Source organism: Ictidomys tridecemlineatus, chromosome 13 (genome assembly GCF_052094955.1).
Source record: "Ictidomys tridecemlineatus isolate mIctTri1 chromosome 13, mIctTri1.hap1, whole genome shotgun sequence".
Classification (NCBI taxonomy): Eukaryota; Metazoa; Chordata; class Mammalia; order Rodentia; family Sciuridae; genus Ictidomys; species Ictidomys tridecemlineatus.
The window spans coordinates 41,849,401-41,873,161 of record NC_135489.1 but is presented as its reverse complement, the minus strand read 5'-3'; the positions used below and the strand labels follow the sequence as shown (position 1 = coordinate 41,873,161).

The 23,761-nt window shown below is 40.1% G+C and overlaps 1 protein-coding gene across 1 annotated transcript in view; it reads right to left on the bottom strand.

Moving 5' to 3' along the window:
• Cdh2 (cadherin 2) overlaps positions 1 to 3,392 on the bottom strand; it is a 209,504-nt gene extending 206,112 nt beyond the window's left edge. Inside the window, exon 1 of the mRNA XM_078030212.1 lies at positions 3,259 to 3,392. Within this exon, the coding sequence (XP_077886338.1) occupies positions 3,259 to 3,318 (60 nt within the window). The 5' untranslated portion in view covers positions 3,319 to 3,392. The remainder of the gene's footprint in view (positions 1 to 3,258) is intronic.
• Between the last annotated feature and the right edge of the window lie 20,369 nt (positions 3,393 to 23,761).

Below are 23,761 nucleotides of genomic sequence, written 5' to 3'. Positions count from 1 at the left end.
TTGTCTCACATCCCATTCAAGTGTGTTTAGACTAGAACAATGGGCTAAGCAACTAAGATGTGAACTAAAAAAACAAAACAAGTTTCTAATATATTAATTACTGAATTGGTAGCAGAAATAAAACTGATTTTTTTCTCTAATGATAAGCCTATGTAAGTATTTGAAAGTCCCTTGTATAACTTTAAAAGAAAGCTAAGCATAACTTTGTCAGATAAAGTTTTATCATGTAACCAGTTAAGCTTAATGTTCAAAAAAATTTTAATGTAAAGGACAATGGTAACATCTTAAGTTAAAATGAGGAAAAGCCTAGGAAATCTTGAAGCTGAATATCAAATGTAAAATTGACTAGAATTATGTAAATCTAGATTAACAATAAACTAATAAAGAATCTCTCAAAGTGAATCAAAGATCATGGACACTTCCGTTAGAATTAAAAGCACAGAGGTCTCTGAACATTCAAGTATGTTTAACTCGTCTGAGAAAAAAAAAAGGTTGTTTTTTTTATCTACATTAATAACCTGCCCATTCTCTTTTCTAAAATATTTGGCTGCTTAGTCTGGACTGAAGAAAGGTAGACTTTAATAGCAGATGACTGCAGAGGAGCCACCTTCACCTTGCAGATAGATCTGCAGAGTGCTCCGTTATAAAGCAGACTGTTCACTTAAAGTCATTTCTAATCTGAGTTGTACAAACCACATGGTGCACTTAACCCCCAAACTCACCTTACATAAACTCTCTTGCCTCCATTCTTAATGACCTTTCAAGCCATTCAATGTTACTGCTCACTCTGCACTCATGATAGAAGACTGACAAGAGACTTGATGACCAAGTTACAATGTCCTCCCTTGTGAAGGTTTATAAAAGTCAACAGCAGTACAGAAGAAAACAAGAAAGAATATACATGGGAATATACTGTTTTCTAATGTTTATATAAAATATTTTTAAAATACTTAAAAAATTATGTCCAAAATTCACTCCTGATATCAAGGCAGATACATAAAAGAGGAATTGAGATTGTTTTACATTTTTACTTTCCACGGTATTAGGTATTAACGACCAACAAATACCTCCTCCTACCCTAACTTCACCGCACAGTATTCAATTAGAACCTACACTTTTGATGAAACTTTTGGGAAAATAACTATGTACTGCTGGATTCACACTCAAGGTCTGTCGTTTGTAAATAAGTAAGACCACTCGAGGTATGAAAAATCGTTTCTTGATTTATGACATCTCCTTTGTTAAAAGAGAAATATGATCTACATAGAATTCTTAACTTTGTCTTGCCTTCCCTTTAACTTAAAACATTCTGAAGTAGCACTTCTTTCTTTCTTCTCCTGCAGCTTAACCTCTTTCAAAACCCCCATTTTTTAAAGAAGAAACAATAAATGAAGTGACAGTAGGTGAAAGAATGAGGAGTGTGCGCTGGAAGAATAAAGGGCGGTTTTATAACAGGAGGTACTTTTGTTATCAAGTGACTGGCAGGTCTCCTCCTCCAAGTTAGAAAAAAAAAATTCCATCCACTACCCAAAACTGCAGAGGCCAAAAATGTCTAGTCTAATAGTTCTAAAATATCAGAGTCAGGGAGAGTGGGGGGTAGGGGGAATGGAGACCTTTGAGTGGGGGAAGCGGAGAGAGAAAGACCAGCAGGAGACGAAAGAACAAAAGGAGAAACCCAAGACTGGGGAAAGGAATGATCCGGACCTTGCGGCCTAGGAGCGGCGCTAGGGAAAGCCGAGCTGCAAAGTGAGAGAGCAAGACTCCAAGAGCAGAGAGCAGAGTGGGGCAGGGCCTGGTGAGCCGCACCATGGCGCACCATGGACAGGGCTCAGCGCGGCCGCGGCCCACACCCCTCTAGGGGGCGGCGGGAGAAAGCTCCAGAGACCGCGGGCGCCGGTCCAGTCCCATCACGACGCCCACAGCTCCTGGCGGCAGGGACGCGCCAGCCCCTGACCCAAGAAGAAGACCATGGAAGGGGGCGATCCTCACCATCTGTCCCCACCTTCCACTCCCACTCCCCCCCCCCAGCAGTGGCACTTCCGAGCCGCGCCCGCACTTGTCTGGGCTGCCACCCGCTAGGCCACCCCACCCCCAGATAGCTGCGCGCAGTGGTCTCCAGGACACATTCCCTGCCCCGCGGCGAGGATGGACACACCCCTTTCTTTCAGCCTCCTCTGGGGTCCACTGCAGAGGAGGGCAAACAAGAGACCCCAACGTAGCCCCTGCTATGCACGGTGGTCGCGGCCAGGACTAAGCAAGAATGTCTTCCCGGGATCCGGCTGGCGGCTGGAAGGGGCTGGGGGGGCACGATCCGGCCGGACACCTCAAGAAAGTTGGGCAGAGGGCCGGGCTGGGGGCCAGCGGCGCGGAGAGTCAAGGGAACCTGAGACCTGCCTGGAGCAGGTGTTTCCTGCCGCGATGAAGCCTCCTAATACAGAGTCAATGAAAATGCTCGCCGGCGCTCTCAAGAGTAAGAAAAGTGAGGAAAGCTCCAAGCTCTGCGCCCCGGGGACACTATCCAGGCAGAGGCAACCGGACAGAGATAGATAAATAGTACCCGAGTAACGGAACTTCTCCCCGCTCCGCCCGCTACCCGTGTGCGGGGTTCAGAGTGTGGGTGCTGAGGCACCCGCCCGCAAACACTCCGTGGGAGTAGGGGGCGAGGCTTTCTTTCCAGGTGGACCAACACATGGAATTGTGAGGGCAAAAGAAGAAAAAGAATAAGAGGCAACTCTGGGTTGGGGTAAAGACAATAGGACAACAGAGCCCTCGGGCACCAGGCTGCGCACGGGTGCCAGGGTGGGGTGGGGTGGAAGCAAGTCCCGTAACTAAAACACCAGAGTGAGAATTCCTATTGCAAACTCGCAACCCGTCCCTTAAGGGGAAAGATTTGTAGCAAAGTGCAATGCGAGGGGCGAGAAGCACAGAAGACTGCAAAACCTGGGAGTTGTCCTGCCTCTCGCTTGGGCTGCCTGGGGACATCCCGCACGAGCTCACCGGGCCCCGAAGGAGAAGCAAAGGGGGCCCGCGATCAACCCCGCCAGCCCTGCCTGAGAAAGCGCGTAAGAACAGCTGGCCGCAGCAGCTCTGCCCTTGCACCCGGCCAGAGCCTCGTGCCTGCGCAGTTCCCGGCAGCGCGGTGCGGCACCTCCCTTCCCGGGTGCGCAGCCCGGCCCCGCAGCGGCGCGGGGAACAAAGGGACCCGGCGCCGCCCTCCCCACCCCGCCCGCAGCCCGACCCGCGGGGACCGCCGTGTACCTGAAGCAGGGCCGCCAGCAGCGGCAGCAGGGTCCGCGGCGCTCCCGCTATCCGGCACATGGAGGCGGAGAGGGGCCGAGCGAGGAGCCGGAGGCGGCGGCGGAGGCAGCGGCAGCACCAACAGCGGCGCGGAGAGACGGCTCCAGGCAGTTTCCACCCCCTTCCCTTCCCCTCCCCACCCCACCCCCTTCTCCGCTGCTCTCCTCTCCCCGCCAATGGAGAGCGAGCTGATGACAAATAGCGGGCCGCGGAGTCCGCGGGACTCGCACCAGGAGTAATAAAACAGACCGAGAGATCAAGGAGCTGGGGAGGGGGCGGGGGAGAAGGGCGGGCGGGGGTGCGTGTGAGTGTGTATGAGTGTGTGTGTGTGTGTGTGTGTGTGTGTGTGTGTGTGTGTAGGCGGCCGCGGTGGCAGCGCAGGCGGCTCTGCTTCGGCCCGGCGCACAGCGGAAGCCGCTAGGGATGCAGCGGCGGGGACCTTGGCCAGTGTTGGATGCGGAGGTGGAAGTGGAGCGGATGGCGCTCCCCAGGAGCTCCTCAACGCGAGGTTTCGGGCTCGTGGTTTTGCTTCCTCTGGGTCTCCTCTCCAGGGCCGCTCAGTGCGACGAAGATGCGGGGGAGAGCGCCGTGGGGAGGGCGCTCTGGGCCGTGCGCTCTTTGCCCACAAAGGGCAGCAATCCCGCTGCCCTTGCCTCTGCGTGGAGACCGAGGGCCGCTTTTTGGCTCCCCTTCCCCGTCCCCTGGCGAGTTGGAGACTGTTCTCCGGCCTCGGCCGCGTAGGGGTGACGCCGAAAGCCGGCACGGCTGCTACCGCCGCGGCTCCGTCCCGCGCAGCTGTCGCTGCGGCCGCCCCTGCTGCCTGTGCGCCGGCACCCGCCCGCGGATCCACTCCCAACGCCGCTCACTCGCGCGCGCCGCCCCCCGCCGCTGCCAGCGCACCCCGCTCGGCCTCCGCCAGCGCGATCTGGGCGAGCCGCCGCCGCCACCGCTCTCCCGCGCTCGCCGCACGCGCTGCCTGGCTGCGCGGCCCGCTCCCCTCTCCTATCCCCTCCCGCTGCTGCTGCTGCCGCCGCCGCCCTCGCCCCCGCCCTCGCCCCCGCCTCCCTCCTCCGTTGAGTCTCCCCGCCCGCGTCGTGGCCAATGGGAGGCCACCAAGCTGCGGCGGTAGCCGGCCGGATCCGCGGCAGCCGCCCGCCCCCACCCTGTCGAAGCGCCCCGCTTTTGCTGCAGCCCGCGGGGGGTCGCCGGAGGGATGCCTGGGGTGCACCGAGCACCGCCCCGGCAGGTGGAGGGGATGCGGGAAATAAAATAACTTGCGCAGGAACTTGATTGGTGGTGGGTTCATCTTTGGTCCCTGGTGGGGAATCTGATGGAGGTTTGGAATTGGGGGGAGGGAAGGATGTTTCCTTGGTAGCCTAACGCATGCTTCTCTATTTTGTCATTCTTTTGAGATAGGTTATTTTTTCCGGGCAGGGGCAGACGCAGCTAACTAGCGACGCAAGCAAAGCCCATCCTGGCCATTGTTGTCTGAGGCGTTTGCCAAGAGCAACCTGCTGGCCTGGGAAAGGGGAGGCCAAGGCTCTTCGCAGGCGCTCGCACCTCTCCAGTCCCCCCACCCTTGCGGGTGTACTGGAACAGTCCAAGTTTTTGTGTTCTTGTTTTGTTTCGTTTTCCTCTGGGAGTTTGAGAGTGCGAGTGCGTGCTGTTTTATTTGAAATCTCTGGTTTTATATTTTTATCAATTCGTGGTATTGTTCGCATTTTGGGGACAGTTTTAACGACTTTGACTCCCCCTGCACCACCCCCAACAACAATTTAAGAGAGACCTAAAGCCAGAACTCGCGGTGAAAATGAGATTATCCAAAAGATAAAATGACTGATAGGGAGTTCGCACCAAGTAAAGGATTTTTGCTTCCTTCCTTTAAGACATGAACTTGAAAGAAAACACAAAAGAGTGAGACTTTACGAGTTTGTGTCACAAACCTTTACAGAATGGAGAGTGGGATGGAGAGCAGTTGATTCTGGTGAGATAATAAATTTTTTCAGGAACACTCCCCCCTATTTTTTTAGGTTTTCACAGGTAAATACACCTTATCTCAGCATTTCAACACTTGGGAGGTTGGTGAACTTCTTTGCAATTAATGAACATATCTGCCTTTAGTTCTTGCTCTTAGACTTTGGGCTACTGCAACATTACATTAACGTTATTTGAATTTGAGTTTCAAGATACTTAAGAACATGGTGATGAATCTTGAAAAATCAAGTACTAATTTCTTTGACATAACTGATGCAGCTTTTAATAATGTAGTATTGCTGGTTAGGCTTTTAAAAAATTAATATTCATTGGGAGGCTTATTCAACTTTAATTAAAACATAATATTATAAGCCTTTATTTTATGAAACTCAAAATTTTTCCTGGATTTTCTTTCTTAGCAAAAAAAAAATAAGAAAGGTTATGTTAATTAAATTTAAAAGATGAGATGAAGGGCTCTGCTGATATACTAATCAGAATTACTTGTTATCTCTATTTATTCTTTTATCTTTTTTTGTTAGATATTATTGTCACACCACTGCTAGTAGTCCTAAAAGTTACCCTTGTGACAGGATACTTTTAAATTCCAATTTCAGAGAATCATGCATAACAAAACAGTAGAATATGGGGATGTGTTTGTTGTATTCTGAAGTGGGATTTATCCATCCCATCTCCATGCCTAAGAGTTAAGTTGTGTTCCTGGACATGGGAGCTTACTTACCTCCTGACTCTCCCAACAGCAGTCACTGATGTTTATTGCCATTCTGATTAAAGTAGAACAGATTTTAGCTTGAGTAAATCTATTGCTTGCTAATGAACTTGCTTGAAGCTTTAAACTTCATGTCCCCTATAAGTTAAACTTTTAAATTATGAGTTCAAAATCTGCTTTGAAATAGTTGTCTTGAACTAATTCTCTGATTCTAACAGTTTTTGATCATTCAGGTGAGCAGTTGGAGCATTTTTTTAAAAATTCAGTTTGCATATCTGTCACTTTTCAATGGTTATGAATTGTTTTGGAATAAGGACTGCTTTTAATCTGATCACCTAGTCAGCTAAATCTTGCTGATCACCTTTTGATTGCAAGAAGGAATAGTCTGATGTAAAATCATGTTGTTGGAGATTTTGTGCATCCATTTAATGCTAAAAATTAAGTAGATCTAGTGTTGATAGTAGCATCTAACACAGCTTTACCTCTGCAACACCATGCTTAACATCATTCGACAGGGCCATGAGCAGGTTAGTATCTGCTCAAAGTATTGCCTGTCTGAAGACTGGTTTTCCATCAGCCCATAGTACTGCACTGATGCAGGAATTTGTTAGTGACTCAGAGAAAAAAAAAAAACAGCTGAGTTTGGGAGTGGGGTGCAGGAAGACAAGAAAATATATATATATTTTGCTGGACTGATCTGCAAATTTAATCTAATCCTTAACTTCTGTCCGCTAGGCTGCTACTGATTTACAATAAGAAGTCTGCAGATGTGTATATACATCAGGCATTGTGGACAAACCAAAAGAGTAGCTCCAGGACACCTGGCCAGTCTTCATATTCATATAGATATCATCAGGATTCACTTTAAAACATCATTTCCAAACAGAATCTTAATAAATTTTTGCTCCAGACAGGAGATGTTAAATGTACAAAGGCCTCATGTGTGTTTGTATAAGAGGTCTTTTTCACATTGGGGGAAAATAAGGTCAAGCAGGAGTAATCTAGTCAGTATCTTCCTTTCCTCTACACACACCCTGCAGACAAACCTCCAAGTCAGGATCAAAATTTGCCTTTTTTTTCTGACACCTAGCAGAGTGTTCTTCCTAAATGCTTGATGAGGACTTCCTTCTTTTCATTCAATCTCCAAGAAAACCTAGGATTGTCCGTTCTTCCTTAGGAAGTCCCCTGAAATTATTTTTTTTTTCCTCTCCAGTTAATTTTAGTGTACCTTAAAGCTGACCTTCCTTGGGTAACATTTCTTTCATAGAGTCACTGAATGTTCTAAGTAAAGCTTTAAAGATGGTCCATGCAACCCCCTCACTTGGCAGATAGGGGCACCCAAGGCTTAAAAACACACAGAAGGCTACAGGCTGGCAGGTAGGGAATGTAGAATAGAAGCTAAGATCTCTTACTCCCAGTCTTACCTAGATTCTTTCTCTATTCCAAGAAGCCCCTTTCATGTTAAAAAGAATTCAATTATGTAGGACAAGAGGGAGGTTAAGAAGAAGAAAATCGCAAAGAGGTTAGGAATCATCCACTATTTTCTCAAGTATTTTGTTCAAAGTATGTGTGAAATTGGGGACATAACTATGTTTTTCCTTCCCCTGGTCTCAGTTCTCATGTGCCTTTCTTAGTGTGATCATCTCGCCTTATTTAGTGTGATTCTGGTATTTGAAGATCCATCTTTTTGATATAGGCTGGCTGCAAAACACAAGTTCATCTAATACTCAACCATAGCAGCAGTGATTCATTCCAATACTACCAGAAACACCTGGCTATTTTTTTTTTTAATTCACACTTGTTCTGAGTTTCCTTTTTTTCCTCATTATTTGAAAATCAAACTCCATGTCTTCATGGAAGATAATAAGGAAGGAAGGAACTTGAAGTTCATTTGGTTAAGTAAGTTATAAATTTGCCTGATGAGCAAGTCAGCAGAGGGAGGTAATTCACAAGCAGCCCCTATATTCATTACAAGGAACCTGACTACAAAGGAAAACAAAAACAAAAACAAAAAACGGGAATTTCTTTCTGGAAGGCAGAAGTATATGATAAACAGGGCTTTGGATTAAAATAGACCTAGCTTTATGGCCTTCAGTAAGTTTCTTAATATTTCCATGGATATTTTTCCTTATTTCCAAAATGCGAATAATACTCATTTTGGTGCTTGAGGTTTTTTGTTGTTGTTGTTGTTGTTGTTGTTTGTTTTGTTTTTGTCTTTGTTTGTTTCTTTTTTTTTCTTTTGCCTCTGTATTGACCACTAAACCCAGGGTCTCTTGCATGTTAGGCAAGTTCTGTCCCAGATTGTCCTAGCAAATTTGTGATCCTCCTGCCTCAGCCTCCTGAGCAAGTGGTATCCCAGGCCTTATGCCACTATGCCCAACTAACACCAGTATTTTTAAAAGCCTGACATGGAAACAGTGGAGCCAGTTGAACCTGAGCATTTAATTGATGTATCAAATATACTGATTTCCATAGAGGATTCAAGGGGGGTTACCCAGGAATCTCAGTGAGGGTTTTTTCCCACTTACCCCAGTTCTGTGTGCAATTTTTTTTAAAAATGCTTTTAATAAAAAATTTTGTTTGGGTTGTTCAAACTTTATAGAACAACTCAAAATCTCTAATGTAAAAAGTAATGCTGAGTAAATGATCTACAGACAGAAGAGATGAAAATTTGGTGGCTTTGGGACATGCAGAAAAACAAGTCTGGGCATGTGAAAATATTTGTAAAAAATAATATATTCAAGATCAGTTTATTGACATGTATTGGAAAACATTCACTTTTAGTTACTCATCAATTAATCATAGTAGTACTAGCACTATTAGGACCTGTCTTTTGTGAACCTGACTTTTATTGTTTCTCGAACAACTTTCTGTGCCTCATACCCAAATTTGATCCCCAGGTTTGACAAAAACAAAAAGTCCTTTAACTCCCTCCTGTCTGTGTGCTCCCAGAGTCTAGTTTGCATAGTTTAATCTCAGGAGTCCTGCTTACCAAATGAGCTATATTTGAGATAACGTAATTTGCATGATATCCAAGAAATATACCTTCTGCACAAGAAAAGTGGGCATTTATGGGATAACACAGGCATTTTGGATAACTTTCAAGTCAGAAGGCCTGTTTCTCAAGGAACTTGAGGAAATAAATCACTGGTAATGTGCCAAACTTTTGCCCTTGTGTCCTTTTAAAAGCAAAGATCTGCCTTCCAGAAAGTTCTGAAGTACAACTGTCAGTGTTTAGAGGATAGTAAAACATATTTAGTATCTGAACTTACACTGACTGTGCCCTATCCTTCAATGAAAACTGAGGTTGAGGGGCTGGGGTTGTAGCTCATTGGTAGAGCACTTGCCTAAGACGTGTGAGGCACTGGGTTTGATCCTCAGCACCACATAAAAATAAATAAAGGTATTGTGTCCATCTACGACACACACATACACACACACACATATACATATATACATACATACATACATACACACACACACACACACACTCTGAGATTGGTTGATGAAGTATTGATGTGGACTCAGGAGACCAGTATTCTCTTTGCAGATCCATGACTGGTTGAATAGTTTTAAGCATGCCACATAATTATTCCATGTTTTCTTATTTTTAGGACAGAAATGATGGCACTTTTCTTGTGGGAAGGCTGGCAGGACTAAGAATGTGTCAGTAAAATTTATTTAGTTCTTTAGAGAGAAGTTCCAGATAAAGACATGGTATGGTGGTCTGGCATCTAAAATTAAGTCACATTTTAATGATGTGGCACAATCAAGCCACCAAGCACTTATTAAATCTCATTTCCCCCCTCTTATCCACAGATTTTTAAAATAACATATTTATCTTCCACACGGCAAAGACAACATTCACAGATATTTAAGAAAATAAATTCACCATAATCATTCATAGATTATGTTTCTTCTTCCTTACATTTCAGTACTAGCTAAGTAGAGAGGATCTTGAGCTTTCCTTTTACACAGTAAATGTAAAATATTAGCATTATTCCCCTTTGTTACAGAATTTGTAATGTATGTCACTGTGATCCATTCTTTACATAGTAACTCAAACCAGCTGAGTGATTGTCAAAGATAAACATTTTCTTTCCAGGAGGTCTATTATTTTTGAGTCATCCTAGAGAAAATTTTTTTCAAAGCTACCTTTGCAAGAGATGGGAATATTCTCATTTCTAAAATTGTTATCACAGCCAATAATAAACATGTATTTGAATTGCAAAAATAATGTGTACAAGTTAGATGAAATATGAAATTCTTGCAAGCTCCCTGGGACATGAGAGGTCTCAGCTTGAGGGGAGAAGTCTTTGAGAGGCAGCTCATCAGTGCAGTGAGGGAAAGGAGAGCAGAGGGCAGGACAAATGGTCACAATTGCTGATCAAGAAGGACAAAAGCACTTGAGGTTTGTGCTCTACAGTAGCAGAGGGGTTCCTGGTGCAGTTGGAATGTGGACTACAGCCAAACGACTTGATTTAGGTAAGGTCAGGATCTTAGTAATTGCTCAAAAATCATTGGCCCAGCTTTTTGGAATGAGTCAAGCCGGAAAACAGGACGTGGAATTTGGACAAGACCTTAAGAACAGTCTTTCATCATCCAGAATAGATAAGATGATCCACAAGACAGGGGCAACTCCTAGGTAAGAGTTCATGCAAAGCGGTTCCACCTGTTCTTTCCCAGAATTTACACATTGCTCAATAAGGGCAAATCATTGACAGTAAGAAGGTTCTCAGAAGATGCTTGCTGGGGACGTATGCTACTGTTCCTAGCTCTCAAATTATTACTCCAACAAATACTACATACATACCAAAGCTTCAAAAATCCCTTTCATATGCTGTTTTTGTAAGGATGGAAATATAGAGGATTTTTTTTAATTTTGTACTCTTCTTTTTTCCTTCAGTCAAAATAAGCACAATCAATATGATAATGGGATAGTATAACCTTCAACTGAAGATGATATAAATTGGATTCCTTGGTTTTTTTGTTTTCTGTCACTTTCTGGAATTCTCAGACTTTTTTAGAAGCAGAACATTCAGTTTTATTGAGAATTTTTTTTAACATTTTTTGATATTTTATTCCATCATCTTTCCAAAGAGCAATTCTTAAGAGGTCAAAATATTGACTGTGAAACTCTCCCAGAGACATCTAATACTGACAGTTTTGATGAAGCAACTATTATTAAAAATATTTCACATCATATTAAGAATTCTTGCCCAAAAGCACAGTCATATTCTCAGATTTCTTTCTTTTTGTACTGGGGATTGTATGCAGGGCCTCCTAACCATTGAGCCACATTCCTAGCACTTTTTATATTTGTTTTACAGACAGGGTCCTGCTAAGTTGCTTAGGGCTTTACTAAATTGCTGAGACTACCTTTGAACTTGCAGTCCTCCTGCCTCAGCCTCCTGAGCCTCTGGAATTACTGCGCCTGACAAAGTATTATCGAATCTTAATTTTGTTCTCTTTCTTATTCCACAATTACCCCCCCCACACACACACACACCGCAGTGTCATTCTTTCTCTCTTTTAAGTAAATTCTCAGGGAAATTTCTTTAGTTTCATCTTCCAGACTTTCTGAAACTCTGTTAATACATTTTTTTTAATTTTCAAGAGTTTTGGGGGCTTTCTAAAGGTTTGTCTTATAGACTCTTGCTCTTGTTTCATGATTGTAAGAGATTCTCTCATCTGTATATTGTTCAGAATTTTTTTTTTCTGCTTACTGCTTTATCTCAGTTTCCTCTTTTGCTTTTCTTGCAGTATTCTTGTCTCTTGTATGTTCAGAGTTTTCTTGGGGAGGAGATTGTGTTTAGTATGCTGGATTTCATTTAGCATTTCCATTTCAATCAGCCTCAATTTATTTGAATTTATTTGAGTTCAGAGCCTATCTCTAGATAGGTTCTTCTTCTCAAGAGCCTTTTTACTTGGAACCTCTTCTAATGATTGCCTTCTTACCTTGTCATAGAACCAACTCTTTGACTTACACTAGGTGCCTCATATCCATCTGCACCTAAGATTAGTGCCTGCTCTCAAAATTGTCTAAGGAACTTTCTCAGCTGAGACAAGCCGAAGCCACACCACGGTTTGTGATTGGCCTGGCTTTGCTTACCTCTGCCAAGATTATCTGTGATTTATTCATTAACAAAGGAAAGAAGAAGCCCTACCTCAATTCTCTGGATTCCCCTGTTTGAGTTGATCATTCGCCCCTTCCCAAGAAAAATGTGCACATGAGTCTCAACAGAGGCCCTCTAAGTACTGGAAGTTTGATGGGGTTTTAGCTTAGGAATCTCACTGGACTCAGCCCCTCCAGAGGTTGATTAAGGATCCTACATATTTTATGTTCTATGAGAAATTGTGTCACCTGTACAAATTACCTAGTCCCAAATTGTAATTTGAACCCTTATAAGATTCAACTTTTTAAGATTCTAAATGCTTTTTTTTTTAACATTACATAATGTTAGTATTTAGACCATTTTCAAGATTTTATATCATGTTGAAGCAATCCATGGGGGAATATTCTCCTTACCATGTTCGGCTAGAACTTGTATTAACTAAATCCAGAATAAAATACTTGTTTATGGACAAAATTCACGTTTCCAATAGGCAGCAAGAAATGTAAATATACAATATTAATAATATAAATCTGGCACTTGTAGTAGATGGGAAAGTATTTCATATAATTATCTTTGTTGTTTTTTGTTATTATTGTTCTTATCCTACTTTACATGTTAATTTATCCTGGAAATAATATCTTTCACTGGGGAGGGTATACTCTATTAATAGATGTTGATCAATAGATGCTTTTACTGTACACTTTACCCCAAATATTCTGACATGCTTTAATAGGGAAGGTTATTGCTGCTTTTCTCACCAACACTCCTGCTCCTGAGAATCATAATTTAATATTTAATTTCTCTTCATTTTCACTTAGTACAAACCTTCTATTATTTATTTGAAGTCTTATGAAGTTGAATTTTGTTATCTGATTCAGCAGTACAACATTACTGAACCTTACAGGTATTTGTAAAGAGTTTATCCACAGGATAATTTCAAACTTAGATTTGAAGTCCTAGGATTCATTCAACAGATTCGTATATCAGGACCAACTTAATAGATATGTAGAAATTAGTCACTGTTTTACTAGAGAGTAGATTTCTAAACAATCTGTCCCAAGAAGTGTCTTCACTTCTTAGAATTTCCAGTTTTACATAATGGTAAAATTGAATGGGTTGTCCACTTACTAGTAACTAAAAAGAGTAAAAGGTCTATATATTTATATTGAAAATACTTTTTCTTATAAAGAGGTAATCTTGTAAAAGATGGTATTGGAATTAGATAATTCATCTGAGAATGAGAAGGAAATAAGAGACTAATGACACATATTTTTTTCTTTTACCCTCAGCTAAAAGGAGGACAAACCGACTTCAGAGCAGCTATTGAAGACTAGGGATTATGGGGAAAGGAATCATAGGGAGGTGGAGGGAGCACCCTAGTGAGCAAGAACACAAGTGCTAGAGGGCTTCAGTGAGATTTTTAAACTTGAAGTATTTGGCAGCAGCTAATGATGAAGAAATGATGAATTCTCTTCGCCTCCACTGAAGAAAAGCAACCTCCTCAGATCTAATGAACAAGAAATCTTTCAGGTTGATCCATACAGTGTAGAAATGCTAAACCAAGATCCTAGCTACAATTTTAAAGGCATCCCTCTGATACGATTTGGATCTTTAATGTCCTCTGAAAAGCTCATGTGTACATGCAAGAATGTTGAAATGATTAAATTATGAGAGTCGCGACCCAATCAGTGGATTAATCCATTTGATGGATTAATAATGTTAAGGGACTACTGTGTGGTAACTGTAGGCAGCTAGGGTGTGAGGAAGGAGGTAAGTCCCCGGGGGCGTGACTTGGAGTGTTTCTTGTCCCTGGCTCCTATCTGTCTCTCTCCCTTTATCTTTTTCTTCCTAAATCATTTCCTTTCTGAGTTTATGAACTTCATGAGCAATAGATGGTCAACCATGGACTGAACCTCTAAAACTATGATCCTAAACTAAACTTCTCTTCCGTTAAGCTGTTATTTTCAGGTATTTTGGTCACAGCAATGAAAAGCTGACTAACATATCTCCCTGGAACATGAGTATTCATTTGTTTATTTTCAAAGTCCCTTCAGTGGCTTGCATACTGCAGTCCTTCCGGAGGTTCCTCTGTATCCCAAGTCCCGCCATTCAGATTTCTGACAGCATCTCCTATAATCAATATAGTCCAATCAGATTTATTAACAAAAGGAGTATATATTTGCCCTTTGATGTTTTTTCAAAGTTAATATTTTAAAAATCTGAGTTTAATAATCTTCGTTATCTCAGTGGGAAAAAAAAAACAGGGTCCTCCTAAATGTTTAAAGAACCAATATTGCAATTAAATATTTTTCCAGAAATCGAAATCTTAATTCTTTCTGCAAAATTTCAAACATAAAACTAAATATTTTGTATCCCTACTTAGCATTTTCCTAATTTATGTTTTAATTCAGAAATGCTTGATTTTCACTATAGAACTCATCAGTAAGCATTATTCTACCTTTGTCCTCCTTTGACTCAAAATCTCCAGTTAATATGGTGTCTTAATTCCCTGTGATGGGTATAATCTTTCAAACATTTCTGTTTACTCTGAGTCAGCTTTCAATATCTTAAAAATAAGCAAGAAAAAAAATATAGGGAAGGAGTAGGTGGGGAGAAAGAACAAAGAGATAGTTATGTTCCTGCTGACTTTTTCTATGCTTTGTGTAAATGTCTGCACAAAAGCTGGTATGGTGGAGCCCTGCTCTTTGAACCAACCATTAGGAGGTGCTCATAGTTTGAACAAACACTCCGAAACCTTTAAAGCCATTTGTAGTCTAGTTTTATATTCTGTAGAACTTATCTTTAATTTTAGAAATTTTATTTCACTTGAACTTACTACTTGTAAAAATTGTTAAGCTGACAGCTCTGGGAGCCGAAGTCATCCAATTAGTCCAAAAAAACAAATGTTTCTGTGACATCTTTCACCACAGAACACCAATAGGCCCTCAGACAAACACATCAGGTTAAAAGAAAAATACTCATTTGAGAAGGGAAACCTTCTTGGCTACATTGCCTCCGGAGGGCTGCAGTTGCTATTAATTGGTGCAAAGCAGTGGTCTTCACAAGCTTTACTCAAGGGCTGTGTCTAATTTTGTTAAATAGAAGGGCACATTTGTATCCTGAATATACCTACAAGATAGAGTTCACTTTCATAAGCAGTTTCACAGCTGTATATTTTAGGCACATTCATACTGATAATTATTCATTTTGATTGTGGCAATATTGCTTTTTGTTTCCTATAACAGGCCCAAACTGGAAACTTGACAACTGTTTGACATTGATATGAACATGGATGGAAGAAAGAGACTAAAAGACAGTAAGCCCTACCTTTGGTGGATTTCCATGGTCCCTAGGGCACTGTTGAAGGAGAATTAAAGGATTTTAGGAAGTTTTTTATGGTTTTTTTTTTTTTTTTTGGTACTAGGGATTGAATCCAGAGGTGCCTTACCAAACAACCATACTCCCAAACCAAACCTTTTTATTTTTTGAGACAGTGTCTCACTAACTTGCTTAAGACCTCATTTAGTTGCTGAGACTGGCCTCAAACTTGTGATCCTCCTTCCTCAGCCTCTAGAGTTGCTGAGATTATAGGCATGAGTCACTATGCCCAGATAGGCAGCTTTTTTTGTAAGGGAAATTATTGTCAAGGGGTTAGAGTTTTTTATACAGATCCTACAATTATAAAATACTGTGCTAAAATTACTTAGAATATTTTATAATGGCTTCAATAATCTTGTGTCAATTGTCAAGTTCAGTGTCAATTGACATTCAATATTAATTTTAAATGGGAGGAAACCAATGCATAACATCTCAAAATTGTACAACTAAGAAAACAGGAAGCCAACATTAAAAAAAAAATTTTTAGCACTTGCAGTCAACAACTAGAGAATAGGAACACTTTTCTCGCTTTACTACCTTCGGAATCCAACTCATGGTAGGCCTAAGTCCAAGCATTGGCCAGGACTGAAGAGACGCATTTTGCCTTCACTGGGTGATGAAGATGATGCCACCTACTGGCAACCTATGAGTTTGCACGCTAGAGTCATAAGACACTGAAGCCCCTTCCTGCTTGTCTGAAATAAAAATAGTTCAAATCACTGCTTGTAGGTTCACATTAAATCTTATCAGAAAAGTCACATTGGAGCATGACTAGCAATTCAGATAAGCTAAGTATGCTTTACTAAAAAAAAAATCCCTTAACTCAGCAGCTTAACAGGTTTTGTTCTTGCACACAATGCATGTGAGTTGTAGATTATCAGTGGTGAAAGATGCGAAGTGAAAATTGAAAGTCAATTCTGCCACAGCATCATTAATTACAAGCATAGTGTCCAAAGGATAGTCATTGAATAATTCTCCCTTTACCCAGTAATTTCTGATATGGTCATACATAAAAATGTATGTTTGGGGGTATCTTTCTCTGTATGTTGAGAAGGGTCTTTCTATATTTGCAGTACTTGCATATGTTTTAATTATAGCTTTGTAATGCATTTTTTATAGTAGAAGACTCATATCTTCATTTTATTACTCTCTTTTAAAAAACTCTGTTATCCTCACCTGATTACTATTCTAGGAAATGTTATTTTGTTAAATTACTCCAAGTGACATTTGATTTTTATTTGAATGGCATTAAACTGAAAACTAACTTGGTAATAACTGATATCTATAAAATATCATCTTCCCATATAGCTGTTTTATATCTCTCAAATGTATTTGGAATTTCATTCATATGTTAAATATGTTTATATTGAAATCGGCCCTTGAAACTTTGTATTTTCGTTACCAGGAGTAAAAGTTCTTTATTTGATTTTATTTCCACATTTGCTATTACCTACATATGGGCACGGTATTGTTTTTGTGCTTTCATTTGTAATAAATCATTTATACATTTTCCATAGAATGAACTTTCTCATTTTTAAAAATGAATCACTGTTTTTTATGTCTTGTATTTCTATCTCTCAGATTGGTATCATGTCTTAAAACATTGACCAAAACCTATAATAGAGATGTAAGATTTTTTTTGTTTTATGTATTTATGTATTTATTTTCTATTATTTTTTAAAAATTTATATGACAGCAAAACGCATTACAATTCTTATTACACATATAGAGCACAATTTTTCATATCTCTGGTTGTATACAAAGTATTTCCACAACAATTCGTGTCTTCATACCTGTACTTTGGATAATAATGATCATCACATTCCACCATCATTTCTAACCCCATATCCCCTCCCTTCCCCTCCCACCCCTATGCCCTATCTAGAGTTCCTCTATTCCTCCCATGCTCCCTCTCCCTATCTCACTATGAATCAGCCTCCTTATATCAGAGAAAACATTCGGCATTTGTTTTTTTGGGATTGGCTAACTTCACTTAGCATTATCCTCTCTAACTTCATCCATTTACTTGCAAATGCCATGATTTATCCTCTTTTATTGCTGAGTAATATTCCATTGTGTATGTTTTCTTACAAAGTGCTATTTCTAAGATGTAATTATACGATTCATTTTGAGATGTATTAGCATTTTTCTTTAATTGATATACTTGACATAATTTGATATGTATGTCTAAAATATGTTTATATCATGGTTATCACTTATATTTTATATCATGTTGTCTAATACTGTTATTAGACATTTGCTTTTATTCTTTTTTTGTTACCAGGGATTAAACTCAGGGGCACTCAATCACTGAGCCACATCCCCATCCCTATTTTGTATTTCATTTAGAGACAGGGTCTTATTGAGTTGCTTGGTATCTTGCCTTTGCTGAGTCTGTCTTTGAACTCAAGATCCTCCTGCCTCAGCCTCCTGAACCTCTGGGATTATAGGCATGCACCATCATGCCCAGCTTCTATTCTTAAACTATTAAGATACATTTTTTTTATTATTCATATTGTGAAAAATGTTTATATTTATAAATTTACTTTTTTTGTACTATGCTTTGATCTTTTTTAATACTTTTTAGTAAGTGGTTAGACACCATACCTTTATTTAATTTATTTATTTTTATGTGATGCTGAGGATTGAACCCAGTGCCTCACATGTGCTAGGATAGTGTTCTACCACTGAGCCACAACCGCAGCCCCTTGCTTTGATCTTTTTGTATATGATTTTTTATCTCTTTCTTGGCCTGCCAGTGATTTTAAAAGCTATGCACTTACTCTCAAGTGTTTAAATCTTGTTTCTGGTAACAGAAAAGTGTGTATTTTACATTCAATTATTGACAATTCATAGGGTGCATGATTCCAGTTGCTCTGGATTATTGACTTTGCTTTGGTTTGGTATCAATTTTTTATGTAATTTTGTGGTATCTTACATAAAGATTATTACTGCTGAAGTCAAGAACAGAGAAATCTGGACCTTTAATAAGTTAGCTTCCATGGCTGAATGGAAGACTGTATGTCCCAACGAGAGGGTCAAAGGGTTTTATTGCTCACAGTAATAGTAGTAGCTACAGTATCACCAGTTTTGTGCCAGTTCCCTACACACCAGTTTTTCCACCATGGGTGAAGTAGGAACAGGTGACACCAGCACACCGAATGGATATGTTACAGGAGAGGGATACTGAGCTGAGGGAATCTGAACCTTTTATAAAAGGCAGTAAGCCTGCCTGCATTTTGTTCTGGAGGGAGCTATTACTTTCTTAAGTTGAATGGCAAGCATATCTGATCTTCACTATGGATGTAGACAGCATCTCTATCTTCTAAAACTATAAGCAGACCAGCTCTTACAGGGAAACATTATTTCTCTTCTCAAAGCTAGATTTCTATACACATATAATCTGGAACACAGAAATGCAGTGCTTTTACTTGCAAGATGTGCAGAAATCCAAGAGGCCTGTGAATAATTATGTCCCAATAGGTGGATAGGGTATGAACTTTCATATGCATATGTATATAAGGATATACATAAATATATGTAATACAATAGTTTTACCTTATTTAAATTCCTTAAAAATGTTTTTGTCAGCTTGATATAGAGATATTTGTTATCTGTCTATATACCTACATGTGTATCTATTTTTTTATAGCACTGTTATGTTTAACAGTATGGAAAGATTGGCAGACAGACAGACATTTGATAGCAAGGTTATGTGTTTTAAATGCCATAGCTTATGTTTCCAATAATTTTATGCATTTTAAATTATTGGCTTTATTTCTTTTATTATTTGTGATTTTTATCAATATCTAATCATCTTTTTAGTCCTATTTATATAAGTTGCCACATCTGCTGCTATTATTATTATTTAGATTTCTCTCTTAAAGTAATAAATCAGAATTGTGTTTCATTCAACCTGGTACATTTCACCTATTTAATAGGGAAGTTAGAGCTACATTCCTTAATCATTGGTCTGACTTAGATAACATGTTTACCTGTTTTTGTTTGTTTGTTTGCTTGCTTGCTTGCTTACCATTTGGCCTCTCTTCTGAGTGTCATTTTGTTTTCTTTCGTCTTTTCATTGCTTTACAAAACAGACATCTTGTGTTTAATTTTGTTGGTGGTCACCTCCTGATTATTATGATATATCCATAATTATTTATTTACTAATCAAAATGGTTCAGAAGAAGCTCTTGTTTATTAATTGTGCTTCCTTTACACATTTATTCCTGCTTGGCAGTCCTTGGTGATTAATCTGGTTATGTAAGCCATAGGATCAATCTCTGTATTCCTCTTTTCAACAGAGTTTTCGAGATATCGCATTGGTATGTTGCCAGTTGTTCTGAGTTTTCAGCTTTCGTACTTTTCTCCGCACGTTTTGCAACAGCTGTTAAAATAGTGCTGTCACAGGTAGAAGGTCAAAGAGAAATGTTTCCAAATTCTTCCATTTCTTTGTGCTTTGGAGCTAAAGTGGAAGTGAACCATAATTCCACTGGGGCTGGGCAGCCAGCTCTGGGGAACGAAGTTCCCTCGTGGTAGGCAGAATGATGGAGGAAAGAGGGAGGCTCTTGATCCTCTATGGATGCTGAAATTTCTGACATGCTTCCAAGCACCCTAAGAGTGGCCTTTTCTTTCCCCTTACCCAAAGCTCCTGTTGGGGTTGGGGTGTGTTTCTATTCCCTGTTTCCTTCTCTCTCCTCTCTTACTTCCTTACGTATCAGTACTATCTCATCCACTACAGGCCTCAAACTCAACAGTCTCTAAGTATACTTTTTAAGTAACCCAAACACATGAGGGCTCTTGTCTTAGTGTGCTGGGGCTGCCACAACAAATACCTTAGACTGGGGAACTTACACAATAAAAACTTCCCTTTTCATAATTCTGGGAGTTGGAAGTCTGAGATCTGGCCAGCAGCATGGTCAGGTTCTGGTAAGGGCTCTTTCCTGGCCTGTAGATGCCACCTTTTGCTGTGTAGTGTACATGGTCTTCTCAAGGTGGGGGAGTGGAACACTTAATTGCCTCCTAAACTCTAGTTATATTAGGAGATAAGGATTCATGTATGAATTTTGGAGATACTATAAGCCTGGAGGACTTCATGCATACATTAACTCACGCCTAAAATAAAATAAAATAAAAACATAAAATACTATGGTTTTCCTGAAATGGAAAATTTGCCTTCCTTCATCAGCACTAGTGAAAGGGTCATGCCCTCTTGTAAGCCATGATGAAGCCCTAGTGGAAGCTGCAAGTTCTGGTGTGATGGACATGGTCCCACCCTGCCTTGGGTAGTTCTCCCTAATCTGTTAGTGTTCAGACTAGCCCCAGTTTATTATAAACTCTTCAAAAGCAAGGCCAGTTTCTTGGTTACCATGGGACTCTAAATTCCTTGAGCACTATCAAGCTCAGAGTAAGCCTGAAAACAATACTGGATAAACTGGAAATACAAAAACTAGCTCATCCAAGTCGGAGAATGCATGTGGGAAATTTAGGAGAAGCAGGAGGAAGAATGGTTGGCAAAGAGGGAAGGAGTGGTACTCATACCTGAGTCCTGGGTGATTGAGCTCTGCATCCTACTTTTTGAACCTCTAGGACTTTCTAGGCCTCTTGTGATGTGGGGAGGTGGGTAAAGGGAAGGGGGTGGGATCCACATATTTGTTCCAGTTGATGTTAACCCTTTTCAGAAATAAATATTTTGTGAATTAGTAAAAATTGACCACCAAGGATGCTGAGTCTGCCCTCTGACATCTGGAATATTCTGTTGCATAGCTAAGCTGTCCAAAGGACATATACTTCATAAAATAGTAGAAATCAGTATAGCAAAACTCTCAGGGGTCTTTAGGGAATAATGTAAATCTCCCTGTGCAGGCTTTTTTTTTTTTTAATAAATTCCTTTTTCAGTAAAGAAGGCCTCATGGTGATAAGCATGCCCTTTATAGATGAAATGGGGAACCATGACCCTTGAATTTAGCTAGAAAATAATAATAAATTTTAAACTCTTGTACGATCAAAAAGATTTGATGTGCCTTTTAAGAACAAAAATTATCAGCAGCCTAATTATTCCCACCATTGTTTTGCCTACTATGCACATGCATCTTAGGAGAGAAAAAAGTTGGGGAGGGTCAGATCTTCTAGCCAGACTTTACCTTCTTTCTGGAACATACCAAATCCAAGTAACGTGCTCTTTTATGGATTAAAAACAACACTAAACCTTTGATCAACACCTTTTCACAAGATGCTAAACATTTTGGGGGAAATGAAACATTCTTGCATCCACTTCCCAGGGCTGCTCTTTTGGTGGGCTTACAAGATTTATTTTTGAAGTCTGAACTGCCTGCTAATTTCCCAATTACAAGCTCCTGGGATTGTCATATTAGCAGCACTTCCGTTTCCTCCTCTGGAAAGCTCTCCTGCTCTTCGAGATCCTATGGTGACCTCCCTGGTAATGTTTCTTCACTCCCCAGGATTCTGACCCAGGACCATGTTGGTCATTGGTCACCAGGCCTCTCTCCAGTATTGTGTGGCTGTTGTTTCAGGAAATAAAAGGAACAGCAACTGGAGCCCTTCCTGTGGCGTCTTCAAAACCCCACTCTGACTTGCCCTTGACCTTTCTTCATCCACTCTATTCTGCTCCTGAGCAATGTGGGGCTAAATAAAGCTCTTTCTAGCCAGCAGAGTATGAAGAAGGCTTTATCTTGGCCAGGACTACTGTCATTGCTTGCATTGACAAACTTGAAGATTTAAATAATTTTAACATAAAATATCATCATCTTTTAAAAGTATTCTTTTGCACTTTAATATTTCCATTTACTCATCTTCTTCCTTATGGTACTCAGGATGTCTTTTCATCAGCTTTAATAAATTTTTTTTCGTTGTAGTTGGACACAATGCCTCTATTTAATTTATTTATTTTTATGTGGTGCTGAGGATTGAACCCAGTGCTTCACACATGCAAGGCGAGTCCTCTACCCCTGACCCACAACACTAACCCTTAGTCAGCTTTTTCACTGCTGTGACCCAAAAACCTGACAAGGACAAAATAGAGGAGAGGAAGTTTATTTGGGGCTCATGGTTCAGATGTCTCAGTCCATAGAAGGCCAACTTCATTACCCTGGGTCCAAGTGGAGGCAGAACATCATGGTGGAAAGTCATGGAGAAAGAACACAACTCAGAAAGCAGAGAGCTCTGCTCACCCTAATGACCCATCTCCTCCAGCTAAACCCTACTTGCCTATACTTACCACCCAGTTAATCATATCAGTGGATTAATTCACTAATTAGGTCACAACTATAATAATCTAATCATTTGCACTCTAAAAATGCTGGCATCGAGTTATCCATGAGCTTTTGGGGAACACAAAAATATAGTTATATCCAAACTCTAACAGTTGGAACCCAGAGCTTTGTACATACTAGGCAAAAGCTCTACTACTGAGTTTCTCCAGCTCTTCAACTTTTTTTAAGCCAATGGCCTAAGGGTTATAATTACCCAACTCTTTTTAAAATGGGGAAGTATATTTGTTTACATTAGAAATATATTTTTAAAAATCATCCTTTTAATCTATGACTTCTTAAATAAGCCCATATATTCTAATTAACATCATTAAATAAGTTATTCTAGATCTGGTAAGTCTACTGAATGTGTTGGTTGCTACTTTTAAATTTAAGTAGATTCTTTAGCTTTAATATGTTTTTTCTTGGAGCTATAATATTAAATAAATATAAAGACCTTGGGGTGAGAAGGCTGCTTTTATTTCAGACAGCAATTTAAGCTGAACAGTGAAATGGTTTTTGATGAGATACAAGACTTGTAATTGTGCATTTGGTTTATGCATTTGGTTTTTGTTTTCATAAATAAAAAGCATAAAGTCCTTTAAACGTTCTTGTCACAATATCAGTTATATGATGCTATATTCTTAAAGCATATCAGAAAAAAATTAGTAGTTTTCTAAATAAAGGATCAGCAAAAAAATTCAAGAGTAGGTATGTATTCTTTTCTATATTGCTTTAGTAATGACAAAATCTGGACCATTTAGAAATATTTCAAAGTATGAATGGATGCCCAGGAAAAATTGCCTTCATTGACAATTGAGTTAATTATGGTAGTTCTGTTATTCAAAGCCCCATTATTTGGCTGTAAAAAAATCATTGCAGGTTAAAAATGGACCTACATTAGCTTCTCTATAGGTGTAGTATTTTACATACTTTAAAAAAGGCTTGATTCTTTTCCAAATTCACTGAATACAAATACTCTAAAAATATGTCCATTCAAA